General features: G+C 41.3%; 1 protein-coding gene and 2 long non-coding RNA genes across 3 annotated transcripts; 1 reads left to right on the top strand and 2 right to left on the bottom strand.

Moving 5' to 3' along the window:
• Nucleotides 1–1,245: 1,245 nt before the first annotated feature.
• Nucleotides 1,246–18,721, bottom strand: Slc40a1 (solute carrier family 40 member 1). The gene is made up of 8 exons (XM_006974842.4): nt 18,252–18,721; nt 17,752–17,819; nt 13,503–13,662; nt 11,360–11,475; nt 10,755–10,881; nt 4,203–4,448; nt 2,826–3,476; nt 1,246–1,661 (listed from the first exon to the last, which is right to left on the bottom strand). Exons 1-8 carry the CDS (start codon nt 18,292–18,294, stop codon nt 1,348–1,350), a joined length of 1,725 nt encoding a protein of 574 aa, XP_006974904.1. The 5' UTR covers nt 18,295–18,721; the 3' UTR covers nt 1,246–1,347.
• Nucleotides 3,472–5,560, top strand: LOC143268335 (uncharacterized). Its single transcript, XR_013044187.1, has 3 exons — nt 3,472–3,799; nt 4,102–4,558; nt 4,735–5,560. It is a non-coding gene; the product is annotated as an uncharacterized LOC143268335 (long non-coding RNA).
• Nucleotides 18,722–18,756: 35 nt separating the features above from the next.
• Nucleotides 18,757–26,085, bottom strand: LOC121822125 (uncharacterized). The gene is made up of 3 exons (XR_013044188.1): nt 25,988–26,085; nt 21,299–21,466; nt 18,757–21,096 (listed from the first exon to the last, which is right to left on the bottom strand). It is a non-coding gene; the product is annotated as an uncharacterized LOC121822125 (long non-coding RNA).
• Between the last annotated feature and the right edge of the window lie 265 nt (nt 26,086–26,350).

The raw sequence follows: 26,350 nt of genomic DNA, 5'->3' as shown, positions 1-26,350 counted from the left end.
AAGGCCATAATGATACCAAATACCTTATATGATAGTTTTTGAAATAAGTAAAAAAAAAAATGGAGAATACAACTCAGTAAAGAGAAATTAAGATTTTTTAAAACATTTTATATAGAAATATTTATGAAGATTTTACAACATAGTAAATCATTATGTCATACTGTAGAAAGATGAAGGAAAAGATTAAACTCGGAGACGAAGAAAGTGCTCGTAGCAATGTATTGCAGTCTCCATGAAAGTGCATCAAAAGTTAAGGCAATGTCCCATGTGGGTACTGGCATGTTACAAAATAACTTGCAAAACAGTTTTAAAAATATATACAAAACAGTTCTTCCTTTTATTCTTTTCAGAGATATTGAGAGGGAAACTTTTGTGACTATTTTTTGCTCTAGAATAATGCAGAGATACTGAATACCTAGGCCCAAGTCAGTAAGAGTGAAAAGTTCTATATGAACCCATCAAATGATCCCCAGTCATTCCCAAGGGTGGGCTGCTTTTTGGCATGTAACTTGCCAGGCTTGGGGGCAGCTGCCTCACATACCCAGACTGTTAGTGACCACTGTTGACAGTGATTCTGGTGACATGAGGGCCTCGCCCTTAGGTGTAGTGCTTAACCTTCAGCTTCTACAGCCACACTAATAACATCCTGTAGGTCCTTCCACACTGCACTAGAAATCTACAGCTTTGCTTGTGCATGCCCGCAGCTTGAGAGAGTCATTTTATAAAGAGCTACACACGTTACTGTAACATGGTGCCCTGTCTGATAGTCCAAATGCAAAGGTTAAACTATAAACCTTTTCGGACAATTCTGGTTACCTATTTCATTCTCCACATACAATAAATTCCTCAAGTGGAAGGGGCTTAAGAAGGATAATACTGGCTATTAGACTATAAACTTCAGACACGGAGAAAAGCCTGATTCTATAACATAACTGAGATATTACAGATCTAGAAAAGGGCAGTGGGCCAGACTTTTACAAGAGTGAGTCTTAGGGAGAATTGATTGATCTGAATTCTAGTAGATGCAGCAAATATCTGCTGAGGAATAATTTAGCTCACCTGATAGCCACTCTCTGTAAAATTTCATATACCCTTAAGAATAAGGGAACTTTGTTTTACCATTATATACTCTCCATATGTACACCGACCTTTTCTTTCTCTCTTCCTTTTTTTTTTCCATGTCTAAATGTAAGGGGAAACAACCAGTTCACCTTTGCTGACTTAGCCCTCAAGGCACAGCTGTGGTAAAATCAAAAAAATATGCAGGCGTTTATTGGAATTCTGCAGTACAGAATAAGCACACATGCTCTCCACAATCTAGTAACAGGGGCCGCAGCGACACTATTTTTACACAACAGATGTGTTAGGTTGGTTTTCATCTGTAACTTCTTTTTCATCGGGACCACAGACAAAAAGCTGGTTGCCCAGAGTCTTCTGGGCAAATCGGAAATACATAAGATGGCCCATTGCCACAAAGGAGACTGAAATCAATACGAGCAAGCCAAAAGCTTCAGGATTTGGGGCCAAGATGACCATGATGAAATGCAGCAGGTCGAGAAGGTAGTTCATGGAGTTCTGCACGCCATTGATAATGCCTCTTTCAGATTCAATTACGTTCTCTTGCAGCAATTGTGTCACAGTTAAATCAAAGGACCAAAGACCTATATGGTAAAGAATATTTTAAAAAGTTAAATTTCATTGTATCGTTTAACCTATAGTTACATAGCTTACGTTATTCAGGTGTGTTAATCTATGCAAAACACATTGATTCTCTACAATCTTTGAATCACCCATAAATAGAAAATATTAATCACTTTACCTTATATAATTTATTAGTATACGCTGGATTATTAATGCCTTCAAGAAATTGTTTTTATGGCCATCAGACACAATAAAGCTAAGTTACAAGTTTCCTATTTTTCTGTGATTATTCGGACTACAGAAGTAAAATGGCATCAGATCCTACACATTCTAGCACTTCTAACGTTGAAAGTGACCTAATGTGCTGCCATGTCTAAAGAGCACAGAAACCTTAAATCATTGTTATATTGCTACTTGAGTAGCACAGGGCTGCCAATAAAGCTGTCTCGCCTGAGTATTAATGTCTCTGATAAATAAGTGAATTGCTGTGTCACAAGATAAATATGGTTTCGTTTCAAGAATGAATGGATTCAGAGGCCATTTACCAGTGCCCCATTAATGATTACTTAAATTCTGCTCTGTAAGATGCTTTTATATTATGTTTCCAGCCAGAAGTATAAAACTCATTTGTATGGCCAAGTATGTATAAATGCATATCAGCTAGAGAGAACTTTTGAAGGATGCTTCTTACAACCACAATGTCTTCAAAAGAGGAATAATTTAAGGGACTTCCCCAGCACACAGAAGGCCCTGAGTTTGATCCCCAGTAACTAAACTAACACACACACACACACACACACACACACACACACACACACACACACACCACAGGAGAGACAGACAGGGAGAGATTAAATATTTAATCCTTAAAAATATTCATTTAAGGATGTACTTCAGAATTGGAGTGCTCACTTAACATACCCAAGGTCCTGGGTTCACTCCCAAAACACACACACAATTTAGAAAAAAAAAAATCCTAAACACTTTATGTACACGCACATCTACATATACACATACAGTTTATTAAGTAAACTTTCATGTTTAATGAGTAGATCCTACATATAAACTGTGGGTTTTGCTTAAATTAACATCCATGAAGTATTTCAGATAATTAATCGTTGAATTCTCTGCACTAGTATTCCAAAATGATTTAATTTTTTACTATACGGAAAGAGAGTTCTTACCGATTCTAGCAGCAATGACGCCTGCGAAGAGCAGGCTGACGGAGATTATGGGCTCGGATTTAGTACTCATCTCCTGGACAGTATTAACAATATTAGACACGTTGGACATGGGCGTTTCGGTTGAAAAGACGGTCTCGGGTATTTTGGTAGTTGGGGGCACTGGTTCCACCTGCATAAACCTAGAACGGATATCTTCGAAGGGAGAAACAGAGAGGTCCATGGGGCTGCCAGGCATGAACACGGAGATCACACACAAGATCAGACAGGAGAGCTGTGCCAGTCCTGAGAACAGACCGGTCCGAACAAGACCGCATTTTCGGCGCAGCCAAGTGAAAGCCACAGTTCCCATTATTCCAGTTATTGCTGACGCTCCCATCAGAATACTGAGGATGGAGCCGCTCAGCCCCTGAGTGTAGGCGTACCCTGTGGTAATGCAATCAAAGCCCAGGACTGTCATGTAGAGGAAAGCCAGGCCCATGCCAGCCAGAAACACCGGCTGGTTGTAGTAGGAGACCCATCCATCTCGAAAGGTACGGAAGGGCTCAGCCATCTGGGAAGCGCACGTGGGCTCTTGCTCAGGTTCAAGTTCGCGGATGTTGGAGTCTTTCTCACCCATTAGGTGAGTTCCCTCCAGAGATTTTGGCTCAGTATCTGTTAATAAGACACATCGTTATTTTAGGGGAAGAACACGGAGAGTAAAAGCCGACGTTTTGGTTTTCTCAGTCCCCTCCTGGGTGGGTCTCCTTGACTACTACATTATAAACATGTCTTCCTTTTACTGCTAATTTAAGAATTACAGCCGTGGAATAATTCCCAAGTACCAGGTGTTGCTTTGAAAATACCCTTGGTCTCTTTTTAAAGCCTCTCTTTCTTTTACAGATTATACTCTCACTGAAGCAAACAACAGGAAAACTCATTAGATCAAGTATAAAAATTATGTGGGGAAATGTGTAGTACCTTCTCTTAAGACCTCAGTAAGATTTCATTTACCAGAAAAGCAGCCTCTGCCTCTCCTGGGAAAATCTGCCCCTCTCTTCACCCTTCCCACTGTTCTCCAAATGGCTATTTTACTCCCCTCAGGGATGCTAAGAAATGCCCATGTTCCCCGGCCTTCCCATTTCTATGACTCAGTTTCCCAGTCATCTTCAATCAGTTCTTCCTCTGTGTCCACTGCCCACAACAAGAAAAGGGGCCAGGGACCCAACCCCAAGTCTTTTTATATCCAACCCACAGTTCTTTCCAGAATCTCAAAAGATGACATATCCAACTCTTCCAGGCCTTCCCTGGAAACACAGCCTGAAATCTAAACTAGCACCTGGTCTTCAGCGAAGTCCAAGGTCTGAACTTAGGAGGAAGCTGGTGGTTGTGGTCAGTTACCTTTGGGTGAGTTCAGCTGCTTCAGTTCTGCCTCCTCAACTTTGAGAGCGGCTTTCACAGCCAGTGCAGGGGTTTTCTGGTAAACCTTCCAGAGCAAGAAGTACTCCACACACATGGACACCAAATTCCACCCCGAAATGAAACCACAGCCGATGACCGGGGAGCCGAATGTCATAATCTGGCCAACAGCCATGGGGGCCAGGATGTTGGTCAGCTGATCAATCCTTCTGATGGTAGCATTCATATCTACAGAGGTATTTGCAAGAGGCAGGGGAATGAGAGCTCAAACCTGTCAAAGAAAGCCTGACCATTTATGTAATATAAAGCCAAAAGCCAAGAGTACAGATTCCTGAAAGGCTAATTTTTTTTTTTTTTTTTTTTGGTTTTTCGAGACAGGGTTTCTCTGTGTAGCTTTGCACCTTTCCTGGAACTCACTTGGTAGCCCAGGCTGGCCTCGAACTCACAGAGATCCACCTGGCTCTGCCTCCCGAGTGCTGGGATTAAAGGCGTGCGCCACCACCGCCCGGCCAAGGCTAATTTCTAAAGGCACTCTGTGACCAAAATATTTGCCGTGAAGAAATAAGTGTTTTCCTCATTTCATGAAGTTAACATCCCTCTAGAAAAAGTCAATAAATCAATAAGCAATATATAATATACATTACACATCACATATGTGTGTAGAAATATGTACGCAAACAAGCATGCAAATACTGTAAATAAACATCTGACATGTAAAATATGGCAAAACAAATTCAATGCTTACTTTAAAGGAGTAGTTCTCAAACTTCCTAATGCTGTGACCCTTTAATACAATTCCTCATGTCATATGTACCAGCCATAAAATTATTTCATTGCTACTTCATAATTGTAACTTTGCTACTGTTATGAATTGTAATGTAAATATCTGATATGCGACCCATAGGCTGAGAAGCACTTCTTTAAATGTAGAGTCATGATGAGTCGGGAGTCGGCTGTGACTGATAGAGCATAAGGAAGAAGAGTGGCAGATGGCGCTACAAAGTGTGTTCTTTTTATTTTTCTTGAGTTATTACTGAGAAACAGATAACTTCAGAATAATCAGGTTTAGCATAAAAGAAGTAGAATTTGATTTTGGAAACGTTGACTTTGGTAGACTTAATAACATTCAGGAGGCTCCACTGAGACCAACAGCAAAATAAATGAGGTCGAAGATTCAGAAAGAGATATGAGCCAATTTTGGAAGTTTGCCAACTTTTAAAACAATGGACTGAGATGGAATCTCAAGGGAGTGTGTCGAGAGCAGACAGGTGACTAAAGTGTTGGGAATGCCAACATTTAGAGGTCAGAAACATGAGTAGAAATCAGCAAAGTGATAAAAAAAAAAAAAAAAAAACAAGAATGTTGTGTCCTAGAAATCAAAAGGGGAAGGCACTTCCAAGTCGGGGAGATCACCTGTGCCAATCGAGAAAGTCACGGTGGCAATCAAGAGACGTGAGGCTAAGAGGGGCACACGATGGACCACAGAGAACCAGCGGGAACCTGAAAGACAGCAGAGCAGGAGGGCCAACTCCAGGAAACACTGTCTTCTTATCTTTTCAACAGGGGTCCCTCCGGAAAACAATGTGGCTGCTGCCTTCTAGCAAAGTGCTAGGAGTGAAATACAAAAAAATCAGCAGTGTGGGGAAGGTGGAGATGTTCCTACAGGAAGGAGGGAAAAGCCAGACAGCAGAGAAGGCTTGAGCATCTGTCAGCACGAAAAGATCAGCTTCATGCCCACGGGAACACTGGGCTAAGTCATGTGTTTTCTCCAGTCTTGCTCTACTGTGAAAAGTTGGGTTTAAAGGGAGTTCCTGAGCTAGCCCAACAAAAGGAGAGGGAGCCAAGTGAGCCAGGGCTATTCCCTGGGAGGTGAGCATCGCATCACGACTGACCTTAGAATTTAAACCGGGTGAGAAAGGGAGAATGGAAAGGGTTCTTGGGGATAAAAGGGCAGCGGATTTTGTGGCTTGTGTGTACCAGCTGATGTACAGGGTTCTTGGGAAGTGAAGGAAAGATGGAGAGTGGCAGGTTAAGGGACAAAGACTGGGATGAAGAGAGGAGGATTTAGGGGTGATAGCAAGGTTTTTCTCAAGTTTGACCCTGGGAATGTACAGCAATGTCAAAGATGAAGGAAGGGCAGCTGAGAAAATTATCTACTTTGTCATGCCCTGTAGCACAAAGCAGAGTGAAAATTAATGAGGTAGATCCTTAGCAATCATCTGGGTTAGCAAGGAAAAATCAATACATGACTAATGAGTACATTCACGGAAAATTGCCTTTCTTCTTTCCCTCATTCCTTCTAGTCTTCAGTAGCCCTCTGATTAGCCCTATGAGTGTACAGTGTATATATGATAATGGGAGAACTTTGATATTCTTCACCTTTCACTTGAAAGGCAAAGGCAGCATTCATTGATCCTGTGGCAGTGTCTTTTCACAGGCTCCCCTAACTTCTGTCTGCTCACTGACAAGCTTCCAGTGTGCATGAGGATTCAATCCAAGTCACTCAGCAATTTGAATCCAAAACATCAAGTAATTCAAGAAATAACAACTGTATCTTAAAATAGCATTACAACAGGAAATCCCTTAATTAAATGTTTCTCTTTCCCTAGATGATCAAGAACTTGAGGTTCACAGAGCTTTCAAGACCCCAGATCTGTATTTTATATAATACTTAGGAAGGCAATGATGCTTTATGTCGAGAAAAAGGTCATGTCAGAAAACAGCTTTTATCTTTCTGGAGCAGAATGAATTAAGCAGTAGTTTTGAACACCTAACTGTTTTATTGGTAATAGCCTTGAAGAGAGTTAGTCTGTTGAATGTTCAAACATGCTCTTGGTAAATTTACATTGATTTTCATAAGAACACTCAAATGAGTGCTTACCTCATTCTGGTTTGGTTGTTTTGGCTATAACTATGGCACAGAACATGGTATGAAATAATTTCTTTCACTGTAACAAGGACATATTACCAGACAGAAGAGTAATTTTTCAAAAGGGGCCTGCCAAGCAAATAACAGCCAGCAGCTTATCCACCGAAAACATGAAACCAACTTTTAACCAATAGAGTTCAGGCATGAAATTTATGTGTCCTACTTTATCAGAGCAAGCCATCAGACTTTCCTTCAGAATAATGAGCAAGAAACCCTGAGAGGCTGTCCCTCCAGCCTGCCCCATGAAGGGGAACAGAGAGATAGATGGATTAGAAAGCCTGGGAAGGGGTAACACAAGCTACATGGACAAGCAAATGTCTTAATAAAATATTAAACCTGAAAAATATCTGACTTAGTTCATAGAGTACGCATGTGAAAAACTATGCCTTTGCCGGAGCCCTCTCCCTAACTGTCCTCAGTGACACAGCCTACAATTTTAAAACTCTCCGAAATCATGAATGCTGGAATAAGGAAATGGGAGCAGCCAGCAACCAACAGATAATCTTACTCTTTATGTACACACACATACACAAGCACACACAAACACACACACACACACAAACACACATACATACACACACAAACACACAGACATATACACAAACATACATACACACACAAGCACACACAAACACACACACACAAACACACAGACATATACACAAACATACATACACACACACAAGCACACACAAAGACACACATACATACACACACAAACACACAGACATACACACAAAAATACATACACACACAAGCACACACAAGCACACACATACACACACAAACACACAGACATACACACAAACATACATACACACACACACACACACACACACACACACACACACACACACATGCACACATGTACAGCCCAGTCTCCTACTTGGCTTTCTAACATCTTCACAGGAAGCCAAGGTAACAGACTCTACTTTTCTTCTTTTCTCTTCTATTTTTCTTTAGACATGTCCTTTTTTTCTGACTTATAAAATTCTGCTTGTAGCAGAAATGAACCCCCAAGTCCATGGTCAGACATCTGCTGACCCTCTGAACTAAAGAAGTCTCTGTATCCTGTTTCGAAACCTGGTTTTCAGTTAACATCCACTGGGTTAGATATCAGGAAAGAGAACTTGTAGGTTTCCCTCACTTCTCTGTTATCTGGGCTGGGGGGGGGGACAGCACTAAGACTTGACTAAGAGAAGAGGTCGGCAGACACCCCATTTCCCTTCTGAAACTGGAGAAAGCCCACAAGGCTAGGCACCAGGCTGTCTGTTCTAGATTCTTCTACCATGCAATAATTCACAAAAAAAAAGAGGGTCAGCTGAGAAATGGCCCATCATATTTTTACTTGTTCTAAACATTTTCTCACAGATCCACAGAGTTAGGTTGTCTTAAAGGTTCTGTGTATTTCCCTTTTAACAAAGCTTTTTGTTGTTGTTTGTTTGTTTGAGACAGGGTTTTTCTGTGTTACAGCTCTGGCTGTCCTGGATCTCGCTCTGTAGACCAGTCTGGCCTAGGACTCACAGAGATCTGTCTGCCTCTGCCTCCTGAATGCTGGAATTAAAGGTGTGTGCCATCACCACCTGGCCTTAATAAAGCTATTTTAAGGAATAAAACAACCTTTAAAAATTTTTTATTTCTATTACTTTTTAATTATGTGTTGTGCAGGTATATGCATGTAAAGGCAAATGCCCACAGAGCCTAGAGGCATCAGACCCTCTGCAGCTGGGGTTCCAGGCGAATGCCTGATGCTGCACTGGGAACAGAACTCTGGTCCTCCAAAAGAGAAGTGTGTGTTCTTAAGGACCAAGCCACGTCTCCAGCTCCCTAAAATAACCTTTAAATTTAATGGACTTTAATAGGGTCAAAGTGAGGACAGTTAATAAATTCAGATAAGTGAAAGAAAACAATTTAGAGGACAACTTTTTCTTTCAAATATGTCAGAAAAATACATTTGTGACATATTCTCAAAATATACTCTTTCATATCCTCTGAATTTAAAAACATAGACATATTTTACATGCTTAAAATCGTGCTAAAAAGAGAAAGTTAACAAAAATGGGGTGAAGTCTTAATCTTCCCTTTCAGCATAACAAAAAGGAGATGTGGAATTATTATTATTATTTTTAAATAAATAAGCAATGGTGGAGGGCTGGAGCAGAAACCCCCACAGGGCACATTCATTGTACTTGCTTTCTTCTTTTTTTTTTTTTTCGAGACAGGGTTTCCCTGTGTAGCTTTGTGCCTTTCCTGGAACTCACTTGGTAGCCCAGGCTGGCCTCGAACTCACAGAGATCCGCCTGCCTCTGCCTCCCGAGTGCTGGGATTAAAGGCGTGCGCCACTACTGCCCAGCTTGTACTTGCTTTCATACACAAGTCCCAACCCCGGTAGAATTCTCTGGCTTGTGATGCTGCCACCAGGAAGCGATGGTTCAGGCAAATTCCTTTTTTTCCTAGATCAGGGGTGTCCAACTTTTAAAAACTAGAGCATGGTATTGTCAGTCACCTACAAATATGTGGGGCCACATATCTAGATGAGGTGCACACAGGCAGGTCGGACAAGCCTGTTGCAGGTCTCCCATAGACGTTGTTCTCTTTCAATTACTGTTTCCTTCCTATCTTCTTTTTATTTTTTAACCACAAGGTCTAGTCAAACAGAGTCGCTTGCTGACCCCAGCATACACTCTTTGCCTCTGTGTCCTGGCATAAGCCACATCAGTCATCAAGAATGGTTTTCTTGTCTGTCGGGATTGTTGGGCAATGTGTTTGTGATACTCATTATCTTAATGACCAGCAGAGTCAGTTCAGCTGATCTGTAGCTCTGGGTACCGTTCCTCCCTCACCTTGTGTAATTATCAATCCAGTTCAAACCTGTGGGCGCTACAGTGAAGAAGGAGAATACCAAGAAAGGCAGGGCACTCTGCACCTTAGAAGTACTCATGTCACAGGGCATGTTGTCTTGAAAGCACTATTTAGTCTTTCTTGAGCCACGTGTCTTTGTTTCCAACAGACTAAGAGGGTTTGTTAAAGAACACATTCTATCTTCCATTTGAAAATCTATTTCAAAAGCCTTTCATTTTGTAGGATGTGAGATAATTGCTATTCAAATGTTTTGTTTTGTTTTTTTGTTTTTTGTTTTTTGTTTATCTTTTTGAAGTGGAAACTAACTTCAAGAATCTCTGTACAACTGTGTTGTTTCCATTTGGTAGAAAGAAATGTACCAATGGTACAATCCTCAAAGTATGTGTAATAACGTCCATATTTATGAGGGTAAAATATCATGTCAGATTGTCATCATCATGACTGAAACTCAGAAACAGCATACTTTAAAAAGAAAAAAAGGAAAAGTTCAAATGAGGTGTTCTCTTTGCTAGCTTTACAGAGAATGATAAAGCAGTAACTATCCTAAAATTAACTTGATAAATTAATTAGGTAAATTAATTAGATAAATCACTGCACTGTCCGACGACTGTCTTGGCAACAATACAAAACCTAGTGCATTCCATGCAGTGTTCTTCCCAGATGACCAATAGCAAAAAAGCTCCCCTCCCACTTACGGCCACAGATTCATGGATTCATTTAGTTGAAAAGGTAATCCAAATTACCTGCCAATCTGCTTCTGTTTTCTCCTGCCACAACAACGATCCAGTCCCTCTGGATTGTGATTGCAGTAGCAGTACTGGCCAGATTGGCAATATTTGCAATAGTGATTATCAGGATGTAGCAGGCAGTCTAAGGAATTAGAGCAAAAAACTTGAGTTAACATGTAAGTTCAATTTTTTTTTTTTACATTTCAATCTTATTCATAAGAAGTAAATAACTTTACTTTCTATACATGGAGCAATTAAGTACCAGGAGTCAGAAATTAAAGGGCACGACATTGTTCAGATCTGCATCATCTATAGTTAATGCAAAAATTATATCAATAATCATCTATGTGCAGTTAAATAAGTATTCATTAAAGCTTCATCAAAAGAGGATCAAAATGGCCTGTGGATGTAGAAATCAATATTAAAAGGTCACAGTAGAAAAACCAAAAGATACACTCCTAGACTATAAAGGGTTTACACTTTCATTCTGTCATCCAGAATCCTGGGGAGCTGAGGCACAGCCCAGCAGTGGAGTGTATGCTTAGTACTCATGAGGTCCTGGGCTCCATCCTCAGGACCCTGAAAACAAACAAGTAGCAAGAACCCAGTAGAGAACTTACAAGGACCCATCCGTGATACATGGTCAGGAGCTCATTCTTATGTAAGAAAACCATCATCAGGATGATTCCGCAGAGGATGACGGAGACATTCTGTACCACCAGCGAAGTCTGGGCCACTGTACAGAGCAAAAGCAAAATGTTCAGTGCTCTAGCATCTCTTGAGCAGGATGCTTTCATCCATACAATTGTTGGACTACATGGATGCATACACATAATTACTACAAGACAAAGAAAACCCACCAAGAGTAAATTCTGCCTCAGCTAGTTCCTAGACACACACCTATGAAATCTGCAAACAAAATAAAGTTCTCATGACTTTCTTCTACTAGTTGAAGTCTTTCATGATAACTGCATTTCATCTCATTTATTTACTAAAAAGTTTACTGCCTTAAACAGAACTATTCTATGGATAAGATCCACCTTTCAACCCTAACCTGATTAAGCTAAAATAAAAACATGTAGGGGGTTAGAAAAGAGGTGAGGGGGAAGTTGTGGAATTCATAACCTCTCACTTACATGGCAGGCTTGATCTAATAAAATAATCTGAACAAACGGAAAATACACAAACATTTGCCAAGAACCAACAACTAGCAAATTTCTTCTGATTTGTATTTTTTTTTGTCATTGCTATGAAACCTGAGCTACACCTTTCATCACAGAAAATGCAAGTCCTGTTAGAGACACTCCTTCACACAGATGAGCAAGGCCAGACAAGAACCCAGTAGTCATCTCTCCACCACTCTCTAGGCAGATCACCTAGGACAGGATATTTAATACTTCTTATGCCTATGCCTGGTAATTCAACTGTCTGTGGTCTAGACACAGTTATTCTCCCTTGGATCAATACTTAGTTTTCAAACTCCTCTCAGAAGGCAGTCTGAAATAAAATTCAACATAGAAGTCATTCATTCATGCATCTACACATGCATGCAGTCATAGCAAAGAATTAAATACTAACTGCCAATACACCAAGATTGTGTGTTGGAGATATGAGCAGATTCCTATGACCATTTCAGTACAATACCAGAGGTACCACAAAGTCTCAAAGAACACAGAGGAGGAAATGGTGGGTTCATTCTATAAGTATCAGCAAAGATTTTTCATGAAGGGTGACTTGAGAGTTGCTTATACGGCAGACACCGGAGACTCCTATCACACCACAGTCTTCTCTATCCAACTTAGCACTGTCCTAACACATGACTGCAATGCTCAACAATGTCATGGTTAAACAATCCTATGTGTAATATTCTTGTGCACAACTATAAAAATAATTTGGTTTTCACAGCATACAGATTTTTTTCTATATGTGTTCTGATCTACTTACTCTCAAAACAGAAAAATCTTCATATGAATCATTTAACCAGTAACACCAAATCCTAGAACTTTACAATCCTGTTAACTCTTTATTTAGAAGCAGTCACTGTGAACTGAGCAAAACTAGCTATGCCTTAAAGTTTTCTCAGTGTCTGTCTTCAGGCAGGCATAGCCAGCTCTTTTCATTATTAACTGAGCTTCAAATAATTATCCGCATACCTCTTATATTCTATAAATTGCTTAGTTATTTACAATCTCTTGTATATAAAGCAGAATATATCTTGATACCCTAGAATAAAGGTCATTTTATCATATGTGTACAATATAATGTATGTACAATATATTACAATTTATTCTTTATCCCTAAAAAAAAGTATAATTCAACTGTCTGTGGCCTAGACAGTTATTCTCCCTTGGATCAATACTTAGTTTTCAAATTCCATTGCACACACCTCTGTATGGAACACAGTAAACCAAGGACAGATGTTCAAGCTGTACCCAGGAACATCACACTAGAGAGCCTCTAGTGCAATTCACGATTAGAGAGGAAGCCAGAGCTAAGCAAACTTTTAATGTTTAACACGATTCCCAGAAAACTGGCTACAGGGTTAATTGTTAACATTTGAAACTGACAAACGGCCAAAAGAAAGAAAAATCTATTAGGTCAACATCCTGACATCCCAACTAGTGCAGTAGCCTCAGGTCCCTGAATCCAGGTGTGGCCCCCAACCCCCGCCCCTCAGCTGTGCTGTGTGAGTCCTCTCTCTGAGCCAGTCACACTGATTTATTCTCTCCATTACACAGGCTGGTCCAAAGAACACAGACTCACCTTTCAGTCTGGCGTTCTTGTCAACCCAGTCACCAATGATGGCTCCCAGGACCAGAACAGAGCCTGCCACCACCAGCCCATAGACAGCCGTCAACAGGAGGCTGTTCCCATAGAGTTCCACCAGAAACACGGACACTGCGAAGTGCCACATCCGATCCCCCTTAAACAAGAGAAAGATGTTTAGTTGAATGTTTTTAGTTTGTAGCCATTGTACTTGAAAAGTTAGTTTCTTATCAAAGAGATGCTTTCTGGCTACATCAGATGAGTTTTCAAGTCAATAATTATGGATTGAATACTGACCTAATGTTAAAACTTTATTCTAGCACAATGGAAAAGTCAAGCTTTATTAGTAATTGTTTCTAAGCATCAGTTTAACTTAAATGCTGACAGAAGCCAGCTTTTCAATTTAGGAACTGGTAGGAATGGCCTCTGTGGCCTCTGATGGTTTTTCATTGATATATTAACAATGTGCTATTCCACAAGTAAATTTATTTCAAATTCATAAAACAGCAGAACAATCAGAAGGAAGAAAAATCAGCAAGGGAAACTCTGATCCCATACGACCAAAGATGCTGAAATAAATATATAAGTAAGCAGTTATTTTAGTGTTTTAATACCGATAAGTTTTGAAAAGAGAAAAGGTAGCTGGGTGTAGTGGTGTACACTTTTAATCCCAGCACTCGGGAGGCAGAGGCAGGTAGCTATGAGTTTGAGGCCAGCCTGGGCTATAGCATGAGTTCAAGGACAGCCAGGGCAACATAGTAGACCCTGTCTTGAAAAAAACTGAGAGAGAGAGAGAGAGAGAGAGAGAGAGAGAGAGAGAGAGAGAGAGAGAGCTATATCTTTACTTAGTTCCAGATATAAAAGGAATTTTGCAATTAGTTGGCATAAAATGTGGTATAAGTTTAACAGAAACTTTTAAATTAGTCAGATAGATTAACATATGAGCTATCTAGAATAGACATTTTGTGAGATTATAAGTTCCAGCTCTGACATTTTGGGTTAACATTGGAGAAAGACAACATTTTGTCATAATCATCACTAAATTCCCAGACTGAGTTCCTTACATATTTGACCCTGTGTGAAAGAACTTCAACTCTGAGATCTTCCCAAAGTCTGGCAAAATTCTCATGATAAATTTCATATGTTGGAAGAAATTTATTATACTGATACGTCAGATGGTATTAAATTTTAATACGACTAAGATAATAACCTAAATATTCAAAATTTAAATTGATTCATGATAACATGAAAATCAAGTCACTCTCAACTAGGGAGCATTCTGTTCTTCAGAGATCACTTGCTAATGTTTGCAGAAGCTTTGGGGTATCACAGCCTCCTTGCCTGAAGGGAGCCTGAGGTTTGCAAATACTGCTGGCATCCATCAGTCCACCAGAAAGTATTTCCTGACCCCAAACATTAGCAGTGCAGAGGTAGAGAAATCTTTGTGCAAAGAATGATACAGTTTCCAATCATAACCCAAAATGAACACAAGATTTAGAGCTTTGAGAATGAAGCTGAAATTGCTCTGGCTATCCTAATTTCCAAAAAGCTTAAATTTAAGACGTGGCAAATTGTGTACTTATAAAAATCCCAAGACCTGGGTAACACTAAGTAACTACTGGCTAAGTGCTCACCCAGCCCTTTCATGCTTCCATTTCCTGCCTCCCGGTGATGTGCTCTCAATATACTTTGATATTTGTTTACATGCCTACCTACCCACGCTGGATCTGAGAATAAGTAACCACAGCCATTAATCTACTTAATAAATGCCTACAGAATGGTTTCTGATGCGTGCCCCACGCTCCTGTGGGCCTCACAGCTTCAGCAGGGCACACGGGCCATTTTTCGTGCTGCGGGCATTCCGGTGTACAGAGATGAGGGCGAACTTAGCACAGGATAAGCGGTAACAAACGCTATGAGGAAAAGGAACACGGGAGGAGCAGGCAGGCAGCACTCCACATTACCACAGAGGCCTCTGTGAGCAGAGAGGTAAGCCCCCGAGAGACACAGACCACCTGGGCTTAAATGGAAGCGGTCGTGAGACACAGCGGGCTCCTCCTTTTCGCTGCTCTCTTTACATGGCTACTTTTGTTGTTATGTCTCTAAAGCCCTTCCTAAACTGTGTTATAAACTCCTGAACAAAAGCATCTACTTCTTACCTGTTTCGTACTCCAATGGTAGCATGAAATGTATTGACCCATTAGTAGAAATTAAATCAGAAATAAAATTTAAAAAAAAACTTACAAATCCACACAAACCTAACCTCAGAGAACCTTCTGCCCAAATGTCCTTATATCCAATGTCTAAGGAATCACAATTCAGCCATGTTGTTGTTGTTGTTGTTGTTGTTTGACCTACTTGGAGCTTCCCTCTCTTGCACTTTGCAGTGAGGACTTAGCACTAACCCTTACATGGCCTCAGTTGTGACTTTTCATCTTTCCTTCTCCCAAGGACTTGCCCATTTGTTCAGTTTTACTATGAGGTTAGAACAAGCATCTTTCACCTTTCTTTAGGAACTTGCTTTAAATTTTCTTGACAAAAGTCTTTTTTCAATACAAAAAAAGAAAAGAAAAGAAAGAAAAGAAAAGAAAAGAAAAGAAAAGAAAAGAAAAGAAAAGAAAAGAAAAAGAAATCCCCTGGGACACCCATAGCTCCTCTCACGGTCTGGCCAGTCTGACACCCAAAGGTCACTGAGCCTTGAAGTTAATCAGTGTTTAGAAAGGAGGCACCTCATTCACTCAGAGGACAGAGACACTCTTCCATCACTGGTCCTTTTAATGCTTAATATTATTGAATTATTGGAAGAACAAACCACTGGTTTAGATTTATAAAGGGTTCTTCACTTTTTCTTCCTTAAAGCCATCAGCTAAAACAAACACAGCCAATTCCACTTTTTATACATATATTTACAGAGTCATCCCTGTGAAGCATTCAGAAACACAGGAGTTAGCTTCTCCAAGAAGTTATCTGCAATTGCTATTTCTCAGAGAGCCAACAATCCAATTTAACCATTTCCCTAGGACATAGATTTCCTCATATGATGGTTTCCATTCATGTCTTACAGATAAGTCAATAAAAAGAAATTATCACTTCAAAATATACTCTTGAAATTCTTTTTCCTTATCTATAATGCACAGAATATGTTTAGAGTTATAACTTTTAAACAGTAAGGACAATTGTTTAACCTTAAAGTTGTAATAATCATCCATTGAAGACATCCAGCTCTCTTTTGAGTATTTGGGGGAATTGATAAAGGAATCCAGACTGGCAAAAACACAGGGATTCTCCCAAAGCCACATAGGAAGGAGTGGGAGAATTGTGAATTCATCACTAATTTTCACTGAGTGGTGGTTTTTAACACAGCTTACACTATCCACATATTAAGTAGCCACAGATAACCATTTTGAAGATCAGAATATTTATAATTTAGATATTTGATCTTGGCTTAAACTAATCTTACAATATTACTGTTACCCCAATACACTGGTATTCGACAGTATATCATTCTATTCTATTTTCATGATGCTGGCATGCTAGAGCCAGACTTTAACAAGGGAAGAAAACAGATGTTTCTCTTTTCCTTCTTCTTCTCTTCTTCTTCTTCTTCTTCTTCTTCTTCTCCTTCTCCTTCTCCTTCTCCTCCTCCTCCTCCTTCAAAGATTTATTTATTTTTATTTTATGTGCATTGGTGTTTTGCCTACATGTATGTCTGGGAAGGTACCAGATCCCCTGAAATTGGAGCTACACACAGTTGTGAGCTGCCATGTGGATGCTAGGAATTGAACCCGGGTCCTCTGAAAGAGCAGTCAGTGCTCTTAACCGCCGAGCCATCTCTCCAGCCCCCAGATAAGTTTCTTAATGTGAAAAAAAGAAGGCCCATGAGATACCTTTCCAGTATAAGAGGGGGTATTAGAATTTATCAACCCTAGTAATTATGCACGTTTTCCTGTCCTTGTCAATCACACAGGATGGATAGTTGTCAATCTCTGTAGAGTATTAGAATATTACCATTAAGTTACATTTACTGACATGCGGGACCCAGAGAGAATTTCTCCAGCTACACTCATGGGAAATATCTTTGAAAAAAAAAAAAAAAACATTTCTGTTGAAAACATGTGTCTAAGAACAATTTATTTCTTTAACTGAACAATAAAACTGGAATTTTGCTTAATACAACTGTCTCCAGTGAAAGTAAACAAGAACTTGCACAACCATGCTCCAAGAATCAGTGTACATTCTCACTTACCCAAGTGGAGAGAGAGTGCCCAAGGTAGAGAAGGAATTTTGCCGAGGTCAGGTAGTTTGCCAAGGATCCTACAAAGGCACAGAGAGAGTAGATTAAAAGCCTGTTTAATTACACCAGTGTGCTCAGGTTAGGGTTTGTTTTGGGTCATAATTATGTGTGATTTTTATCAAGTCACCTTCAGATTGATGCACTTCATACCATCCACTTAGGTTCAGCGTGGCCTCTTGGTCAATAACCGCCCAACTTCATGCACAGTGAAGAAACCTCCGTTTCAACATTCTTTAACTTTGGTGAGGTTTGTTTTTGTTTTTGAGTGCAAGGAATTCCACACTGCCCAGCTTAGTCTACCCTTGCCTATACGCAAGCTTTTTTTCCCCCTCAAACTTTGAATTTACATTTTTCTTGAGCCTCTGTCAAAACAGAAGTCAACTCCCATGGAACTGCGTCCCCCTGTCCCACCTGCAATCCCACCACTTGATGCGTTTGACTATGCAACTCACCGCAGCATCCTTCCTGGCGGCTCTGGTCGCTTGCCTTGGTCATGACACCAGGCGCTCTCCCCTTGCTTGTTCTGATGTTGGTTGCTGTAGCTGCTCTTGCCCAGGGGCTTGTTCACAGGAGTGCAGGGAACCGGAGATAGCACCGCTAAAAGCACGACAGCCTTGTGCCTGCGCAAGACCCCAAAGGACAACTAGGACAAAGAATAACAGCAAAGCTGCCACCGGAGTCTCTTTCTGTCTTCTTTCCAAACTTAGCTAACACTGTAGCTGAAGTTGGAAAGTCAAAGCCTTATGGAAGCGGGTTGGAGGATCCACGGGCCGAGGGAGAGACCCTGAGCCTGCTCTCGCCGCCGCCGCCGCCGCCGTGGGCCGGGCCGCCACTTATAGGCAGGCGGGGGCGGAGCTCGCCAGCGCCGGGGACGCCCCTCCCAGCAGGACACCCGGGTCAGGGCGAGCTGCGCTGCCGTCCCCTGGTGCCGGCCGCCCTCCCAGGAGTCTCCCCACCCCGGCGCGAACCACCTGCGCATTGGCTGGGCCACCCGCAGGAGAAATCGGAGAAAAGGTCGGGTGTCCCGCATTGTCGGAAGGGGCCTGCCTGTGCGTGGACCACGAGGGGACACCCTGGGGACGTTTTGCACAAAGAGCCAATTGGCAGGTGCTAGAGGCAAGGGCTTCGCTCTGGCCACCGGATTGCCAGACGAGTCCCTAAGCAAAGCTCAGCGGGAGCTGGAGCGGAAAAAAAAGAGCCTCCCACCCCAGCTACATTTTGGAATGCAGGTAGCTAAGTAAATACAAGTCGTGTCACAGAGGCAGCCTTCCTGGTCTCTGCGTCCGGCCTGCCTGCGGCGCAGAATGTTTTCCTTCCCCGGGCTGTAGAGAGGGACTTCTCTCATAGCAGTGGAATCAAAGCGCAGGAAGGGGATTCAAAGATCAGAGTGCAGCCGCTCCACAGCCCAGTAAGTGAACGCAGGCCTCCCAGCAGAGACTCTGCCTTCTGTCCTGCAGGCGCAGCCAGGAGACAGCACCCTTCACTGTCCTTTCCCTCCGAGCTCTCAACCCGCCACACCTGCCTCCTTTGCTACTCCACAAGCCCCAGAATCTGACAGGAGGTTACCAGGAATACCGGTTATCCCAGTTGGGACCATGGGTCTGGGCCAGTATGGACAAAGCCATCTGGTAGCCTCCTGAAGGAATGGGTGAATATAACTACAGCAAAATGCACCGGGTGCAAGCCTCTAGTGACCTCAGTTTATCCCCAGGCCAAACCTGCTCCTTGTGCTAGCCTGTCACTTACCTCTGTCAATCTGGTCAACACTTGAAGAGTGATCCTCAACATTGAAACGCCAACCAGCTTGCACACTCCCAGCACCGGCAGAATGATACCTGCTAATGAAGAGAGCCACTCATGAGCACGGGCCTTGTATCTGGACTCTCTATCAGAAGCCCCAAAGGTCTTTGCGGGCGGGGTGCTTTTGGATTCGTTGGATGAGGTCTGCAGAGCAGAGATAGGGGATTCACAGTTTACGGCTCCCAACAGCTTTTTTTGTGCTTTGCAAAGCCCTCTCTTTCCTTTCACACAAAACTTTCAAGTTCTCTCTCCTCTCCCAGAGGTTTGGTTATGTCTGCTGAAATTGTAAAATGGGGTGGTTTATCCAAATGTCTTTTGAAGAAAACCTAAAGTGTGCTTACATGAGACAGTTAGGAAGGCAGCATCCAGCAAATTGTGACACAATTTCCTAATTCCTGAATTTTGTTGATCTTCCAGCAAAATACAAACTATCTTGGTTCCTTGCACATAAGCCACTGTGTGCCAATAACAAGGACCTCTGTGTCCTTCACATTAATTGCTGTGAGCCTTAAGGGTGTGTGTTGAGCTGTTCCCACCCTCCAGGAAGCTTAACTTTCAGTCAGTGGAGAAGTCTATACTGCAGACTCCCAGAAACAGCTGAGTCGCCGGGAGCTTCAGAGTGTGACATGGAGCTTCTGTTTCCCTTGTCACCAAGGAGTACCCAGAAGCCAAAACTAGGGGAGAGGTGAGCAGGCCAGATGGAGCCTACCGTGAAGCAAACAGGAAAGAAAATAAGTAAGATCCATAGACAGCAAAAGCAGTGTGATATTTGAGCATTGGCCAGGGTTCCTAAATCCTGGCCAAGTCAGTGAGAATGACTAGTTAAGAGTGTGGTTTTGGAGCTCACGACATGGAAGGAGATAAAAAAGAAAACAGAGTAAAAACTGTCAAAACACTTGCAATATACACAGTGGCAGAGTTTCCTGGCCTTGACATTCTGGATCACAAAGCTTCAGTCACAAGACATCACCGGCTCTTCCTCCTTCCAAAGAAACATTTGACTGGTGGAAAAGTACAATTTCATCCAAAATGAATTTTTCTCGCAGAACAGAATCTATAACTTTCCTGTCAACTTAATCATAACTAAAAGAGCCATGCATGCTTTAAACCAATTTTCAAAAATGAAAAATAGGTACCCAAAAGACTATTTCTCAATTCATTTTCAGCATTTTATTGATGAGATGGAATCCAAGTTACTCATACCAGTTTTGAACTCACAATCCTCCTGCCTCAGCCTCTCTAGTGATGGAATGATAGGCATGTGTCATTATTGAGCTATTCCAAAGTTTGTCAGTTCCCAAGGCAATCTTTCAAATATTCCAGCCAAAATAAAATGTACTCTTATTGGAAGTTGTTAACAAATATTTATGGTTGAGAAATAGAAGGAGTCTTTATTCTTTTATTTCCAAATTGTGTTTTTACTTACCTCCAGGGCCCTCAGTTGCCTCTGCTGTCCAGAACAACGACAGCCCAGGGACTGATCACCACTCCCCTACCCTGAAGAGAAGTGAAAAGGAAAAAACACAGTGGGGTTATCACCAGCTGTTACCGGAAGGCCTCAGATCCGAGGACTCGGCTCCCATTGGATAGAGCTACCACTGTAAAGCCGAGTTTCTGTCCAAGCGCCTTTTTCGGTATTGGCATTTCTGTTACATTCAAACTGAGTAGATGATTCATAAATTTAAGTTCAGGTTCTTACTTCACATCATAGACCACTAACAGGCAGATAGGCTTGCTCACAGGTCTTCATTTTGGTTGAGTATTCCAAATGGATTTGACCTTGACAAGATTTCCATGAATTCATTCTGATCTCCCCTCCCTTCTCCTCTTCTGTTCTCTCTTCTCTCTCCTTCTCAAACATTTCTACCTTTAAAAAAATGAATGCAGAGTATTCCAAAATTATATATATGTATAATATACATAAAACATATATCATATACATACATACATACCTATAAATACATACAACAAATCCATAAATACAAAGTGCATAGTTGTCTTCAGGGCAGGAAGAATAGATAGTGCCATCTTCACGGCACTAGGTGTCTTTTTGAGATGATGGAAGTCTTGACAGTGGTATCAGTACAACACTGTGAATTTATCCAAAGTGTCAAAACTATATATTTTAAATGATATAAAAGGGTGAATTTTATATTATGTGAATTTTACCTCATGCTTCAAAAAAATGAAGGGAGGTTTGCCGTATTCCCATATTAGTGTGGATTGGGATCAATGTAGGTCAAATATGTAGAAAGAAGAGAACAGAAATCAAATTTTGCCCATCATGTTGGAAACTAAAACAGAGAACTATGTTAATTGTTTAATTGTCTCCATATGTAGCCTGAAAATAAATATGAATAAATATTTTGGCCTCTCAACTTTTTCCATAGTCTTTCCTTTTGTTTTCTAACCAAACTCTGTTACAATACAAAGTCCATTCCTTGTTATTTGTTTTCAAATAAAGCCAAAGATGGATGCTTACTGACCACAATCCTAGAGACAGCTCTCAGCCTTGCCGTCCTAAGGCTCTATAAAAAGAAACTCAATTCTCTGTTACTTGGTCATGTTCATGTGATTTGTTGTCTTTTTCTGTTTCTCAGTTGCTTGCAGCCCTCACGGGAGAGAGCACATAAATCTCAGATCTCTTGGGGAACTTCATCCATCCAAACAGTTCTCAGTGTACACACCTACCCAGGTCACCTGCCTCAGACACTCCAGATGGCATACCTGCTTCTAAGAAACAACTTGAAGCTCATTCCCACTGAGCTGGCCATGAATTTCTAGTCAAAGAGTTTGCATTCTGGGCTAAAGGCAAAAATGTTCCATTTAGGACAGAGTTCCCAAGTCCAATGCAGTACTGACTGACTGATGTATGTCCTCAAGGCCTTCCCTGGAATGTACACTATACCTGCTCTTTATTTTGTTTGGTTTATTTTATTTCAGAAAACACTACTGCTGATTTTTTTTAACCAAGTCTCATAAAATGACTAATTATCATTACATGTCGACAAGGGGTGTACCATATTAAAGGTAATGACATTCCTCAGCTGTGAAATGCTTGGGCAATTCCCTAATCTTAGATCCTTGAGTTGTGCTTACACTGACATCAGTGTGGTTAAAGATCTTTAAGGAGAGCACAAAAAGACGTTTACACATGATCTGGACAAAGCCCTCTAGTCCCACACAATTTGAAATCACTGACTTATCCCAACATTTCGAAAGAAAGCCTCTCCCAAGAATGCCCATCAGAAACACTCATTAGTGTTATCTGCATTGAGCCACACACATAACAAAAGGCACCTTCCCCTTAGAGCGCAGCACAAGTGGCAGGTCTGAGAGCAGACTCTTATCAGATATTACCATCTCGGTTCCTCTTCACAACACCCTGTGAAGTAATCTCGTCCTTATCCCAGCTGCAAATAGGAGGTCACTCAGGTAAAGAGCCGAGAGTAGCTGATACTCTCGGCTCTCTGCTTTCTCACTCGCCTTCTCATCAACTAACAAGAGTGGGATGAAACAGGTCGGGTAATAAGCCTAAATAAGTCCATCAAGCCACGACTAAAAATACCAGAAAACCAGGCAACAAACGGGGCTTGAAGGGAACAGCTTTGACAGTTGAGGGACAGCAAAAAAACACAGTGAAAGAAAAAGCCCTGCTGCTGGGATAAGACAATGCAGGCCTCCTTGTGGGGCAGAGACTTTTAATCCTAGGAGCTGCTGGAGAGCTTCAGCATGGCCCCTGCCGCCCACATGCAGACGGCAGTTCACCCCCTCGTTAGCTTCTGTAAGATGGGTGGAATGGTATGGCCAAAACCTGAGGTTTGTGTTGGGTTTGGGGGGTTTTATGTTTTCGTTTTTGTTTTTTTGAGACAGGGTTTCTGTGTAGCCTTGGCCCTGGCTGCTCTAGAATTCGTTCTATAGACCAGGCTGATCTCAGACTCTGCGATCCACCTCTGCCGCCCAGTGCTGGGATTAAAGGCGTGCGCCACCACTGCTCACAGAGAAACTGAGATGTCTGAGGAAATTCCACTTTTATTCTATACTGTTTGCTTCTTCTGTGTTTTATAATAAGTTTAGAAGATGTAGGAGTTGAAGCTTGATTAAAAATATTTTTGAAATAGTCTAAATTCCAGGATTCCTTGGCACTGAGGAGGGAATTAAACAGAATCTTTAAAGGGGACATGGTAAGTGTAGATTATGTCATATTATGAGAGTTCTTTTTAAGCTGTCAATAAAAACGTAGATATATATAGACTTATGTTTAGAAGATGGACTTTTCTATGGTTCAATAGAAATTATCTTTGAGGATAATCTTCCATATTTAGAAAATGACTTACTGAGGAATTTACACAGTTCCTTTTCATTTTAATGCCTTTGTGTTTTCTCACTTCCTTTTTTTCTCTATTAAGAAGTTTTCTATTCACTCCACATACCACCCACAGATCCCACCTCCCCCCTCCTCCCACCCCTCAGCCCTCCCTCCCAAGCCACCCCCATCCCGCACCATCCAAATCAAGGTCTCCCATGGGGAGTCAGCAGAGCCCAGCACACTGAGCCTAGGCAGGTCCAAGCCCCTTCCCACTGCACCAAGGCTGCACAAGGTGTCACACCACAAGCACCGGATCCCCAAACGCCTGCCCATGCACTAGGGACAGATCCTGGATCCCCCTGCCTGGGTGCCCCCCAAACAGTTCAAGTCAAACAACCGTCTTCCATATCCAGAGGGCCTAGTCCAGTCCCAGTCCACAGTTCATGGGCTTCCAATAGTGTAGCCCGTCATCTCTACTTCCGGGTAATAACTATTCAAGAAGCTCTTTTATTGTGGATATCACACACCAAATTAGTCCCAGAGGCTCTGTTGTACACACACACACAAATGCACACACACACACACACACACACACACACACACACACACACACACACACACATACTGTGTGTGCATGTGTCCCTCTGGTGGTAGGGAAGGTTTTGTATTGAAGCTGGAAGGAAGGGTACTTGGATTTGAACTGACTTGAGGAGAACTTAGAAAGCTGAAGATGAAAGGAGCCAGCGTGGACTTTCAGCAAGGACAGTGAGCGTGGTGTGGCCAAGCTTCAGGTCAGGAACCAGGAAACAGAGTTCCATCTTGACTGAAAGAGCTTTTGTGTCTCTGTGAAACTTTGTTTAGACACAGCTACTTTGTGTGTTAATGAAGGAATTAGATGAATTCTGATATGAAATTCATTAAAATTTGATATTGATCATGACTCAGTAGTACAGTGATACTTATTTTACTTATAGTATTTTCAATATAATAAGCACATACTAATTCTCTTTCTGTGTGTGTTGTTTTGTTTTTTGAGACAGGGTTTCTCTGTGTAGCCCTGCTGTCTTAGACCTGTCTCTGTAGACTAGCCTGGCCTTGAACTCAGAGATCCTCCTGCCTCTGCCTCCCTATAGTGAACACATATCACTTTTAGAACTAAAACAAAAAGATTAATTTAAACTTACTGGGTCTTATTTGTATATTATTTATGCTCAGTTCTACATTTTCTCCATAAAACACTAATTAAACTTTAAAGTAAAACTCAATGGTACAATAATAAATTTGAAAGAACTTTAATATGTCAGCATTCTTTTAAATACTTTTTTATAATTTATTTATTATTTTCATTTACATTGGTGTTTTGCTTGCATGTATGTCTGTGTGACAGTTTCAGATCTTGGAGTTACAGACAGTTGTGAGCTGCCATGTAGGTGCTGGGAATCGAAACTGGGGCCTCTGGAAGATCAGTCAGTGTGCTTAACTGCTGAGCCATAGCTCCAGTCCCTTGGGTCAGCATCCTTTTACTTAAAAGGAAAAATGGGTAATGATTCAGCGTTTTTTATTTTTTTACTTAAGTTGGTTTTGATATTATACCTGTGGGGAAATGTAAGGCATCCATGAAGGTGGCTTAGAGCCTTTATGTATTTGCAGAGAATCTATCGACCTGTCAGGTCCAAATAGTCATAATCTGAGACAATAGGGTTGCCGAGAGAAAGATAACTCTCTTAGGGCTTCTGCACTTACACTGATTGCTTTTGAATTGTTTAATCTGATGTTGTCTTTAAAGTAAGAACAGAGATTGGAGAATTTTCCACCTGGACAGCATCTCTTATGGAGACAACACCTTCAGAGAGGCCCAAAAGAGGTGAAGTCAGTTGGCATGGTTGATTCGGAAGCATTTCTTGAGTTACCAACCCCAAAGAGAACAGTGTATTTAGCTTGCGTTTGACTCGGGAAGCCAATCTACATCCGACTTCAACTTCCTCGGGGATTATTTTCTGAGGTTTACCTGACCCTCCATCAGCTCCTTCCCCTGTCCATCCACAACCTTCCCTTCTGATAGATACAACGACTAGTTACCAAGCTGTGGCAGGCTCAGCATCTCACTTCTTGTGGTCCCGAGATGAGCTTTTTGTATAACTGCTTATATTCTCCTCCGCATTAAGATGCATTTGTCCTTTGGAGTTAAAAAAATAATAATAATGCAATCGTAAGGAGCCACAGTAGAAAACATTAATGTTTTGACTAATTTAAAATAGCAAAAGAAAAATACCTACACTATAATTTTCGGTTTATGAGGATGTAAGGTATCATTATAGGAGTTTAGTTGTTTCTTCTCAGTACCAATTACTTTAGACGTGTCTAATTTGTTTTCCTCTTTTACATCCACACTATTGCCTTTAAAGTAAATGTGAGTTGGAGAAGAGGGATGACTAACTATGT

Source organism: Peromyscus maniculatus, chromosome 13 (assembly GCF_049852395.1).
Source record: "Peromyscus maniculatus bairdii isolate BWxNUB_F1_BW_parent chromosome 13, HU_Pman_BW_mat_3.1, whole genome shotgun sequence".
NCBI classification, from domain to species: domain Eukaryota; kingdom Metazoa; phylum Chordata; class Mammalia; order Rodentia; family Cricetidae; genus Peromyscus; species Peromyscus maniculatus.
This window is presented reverse-complemented; position numbering and strand designations above follow the sequence as displayed.

Excerpts from the sequence above, each read along its gene's own strand:
- Slc40a1 (XM_006974842.4), bottom strand. The coding sequence starts at position 18,294 with ATGACCAAGGCAAGCGACCAGAGCCGCCAGGAAGGATGCTGCG. Across the intron at positions 13,663-17,751 it reads GGCACTCTCTCTCCACTTGG|GGGGATCGGATGTGGCACTT; the intron begins GTAAGTGAGAAT and ends CTCTTGTTTAAG. Across the intron at positions 11,476-13,502 it reads CAAGAACGCCAGACTGAAAG|TGGCCCAGACTTCGCTGGTG; the intron begins GTGAGTCTGTGT and ends TGCTCTGTACAG.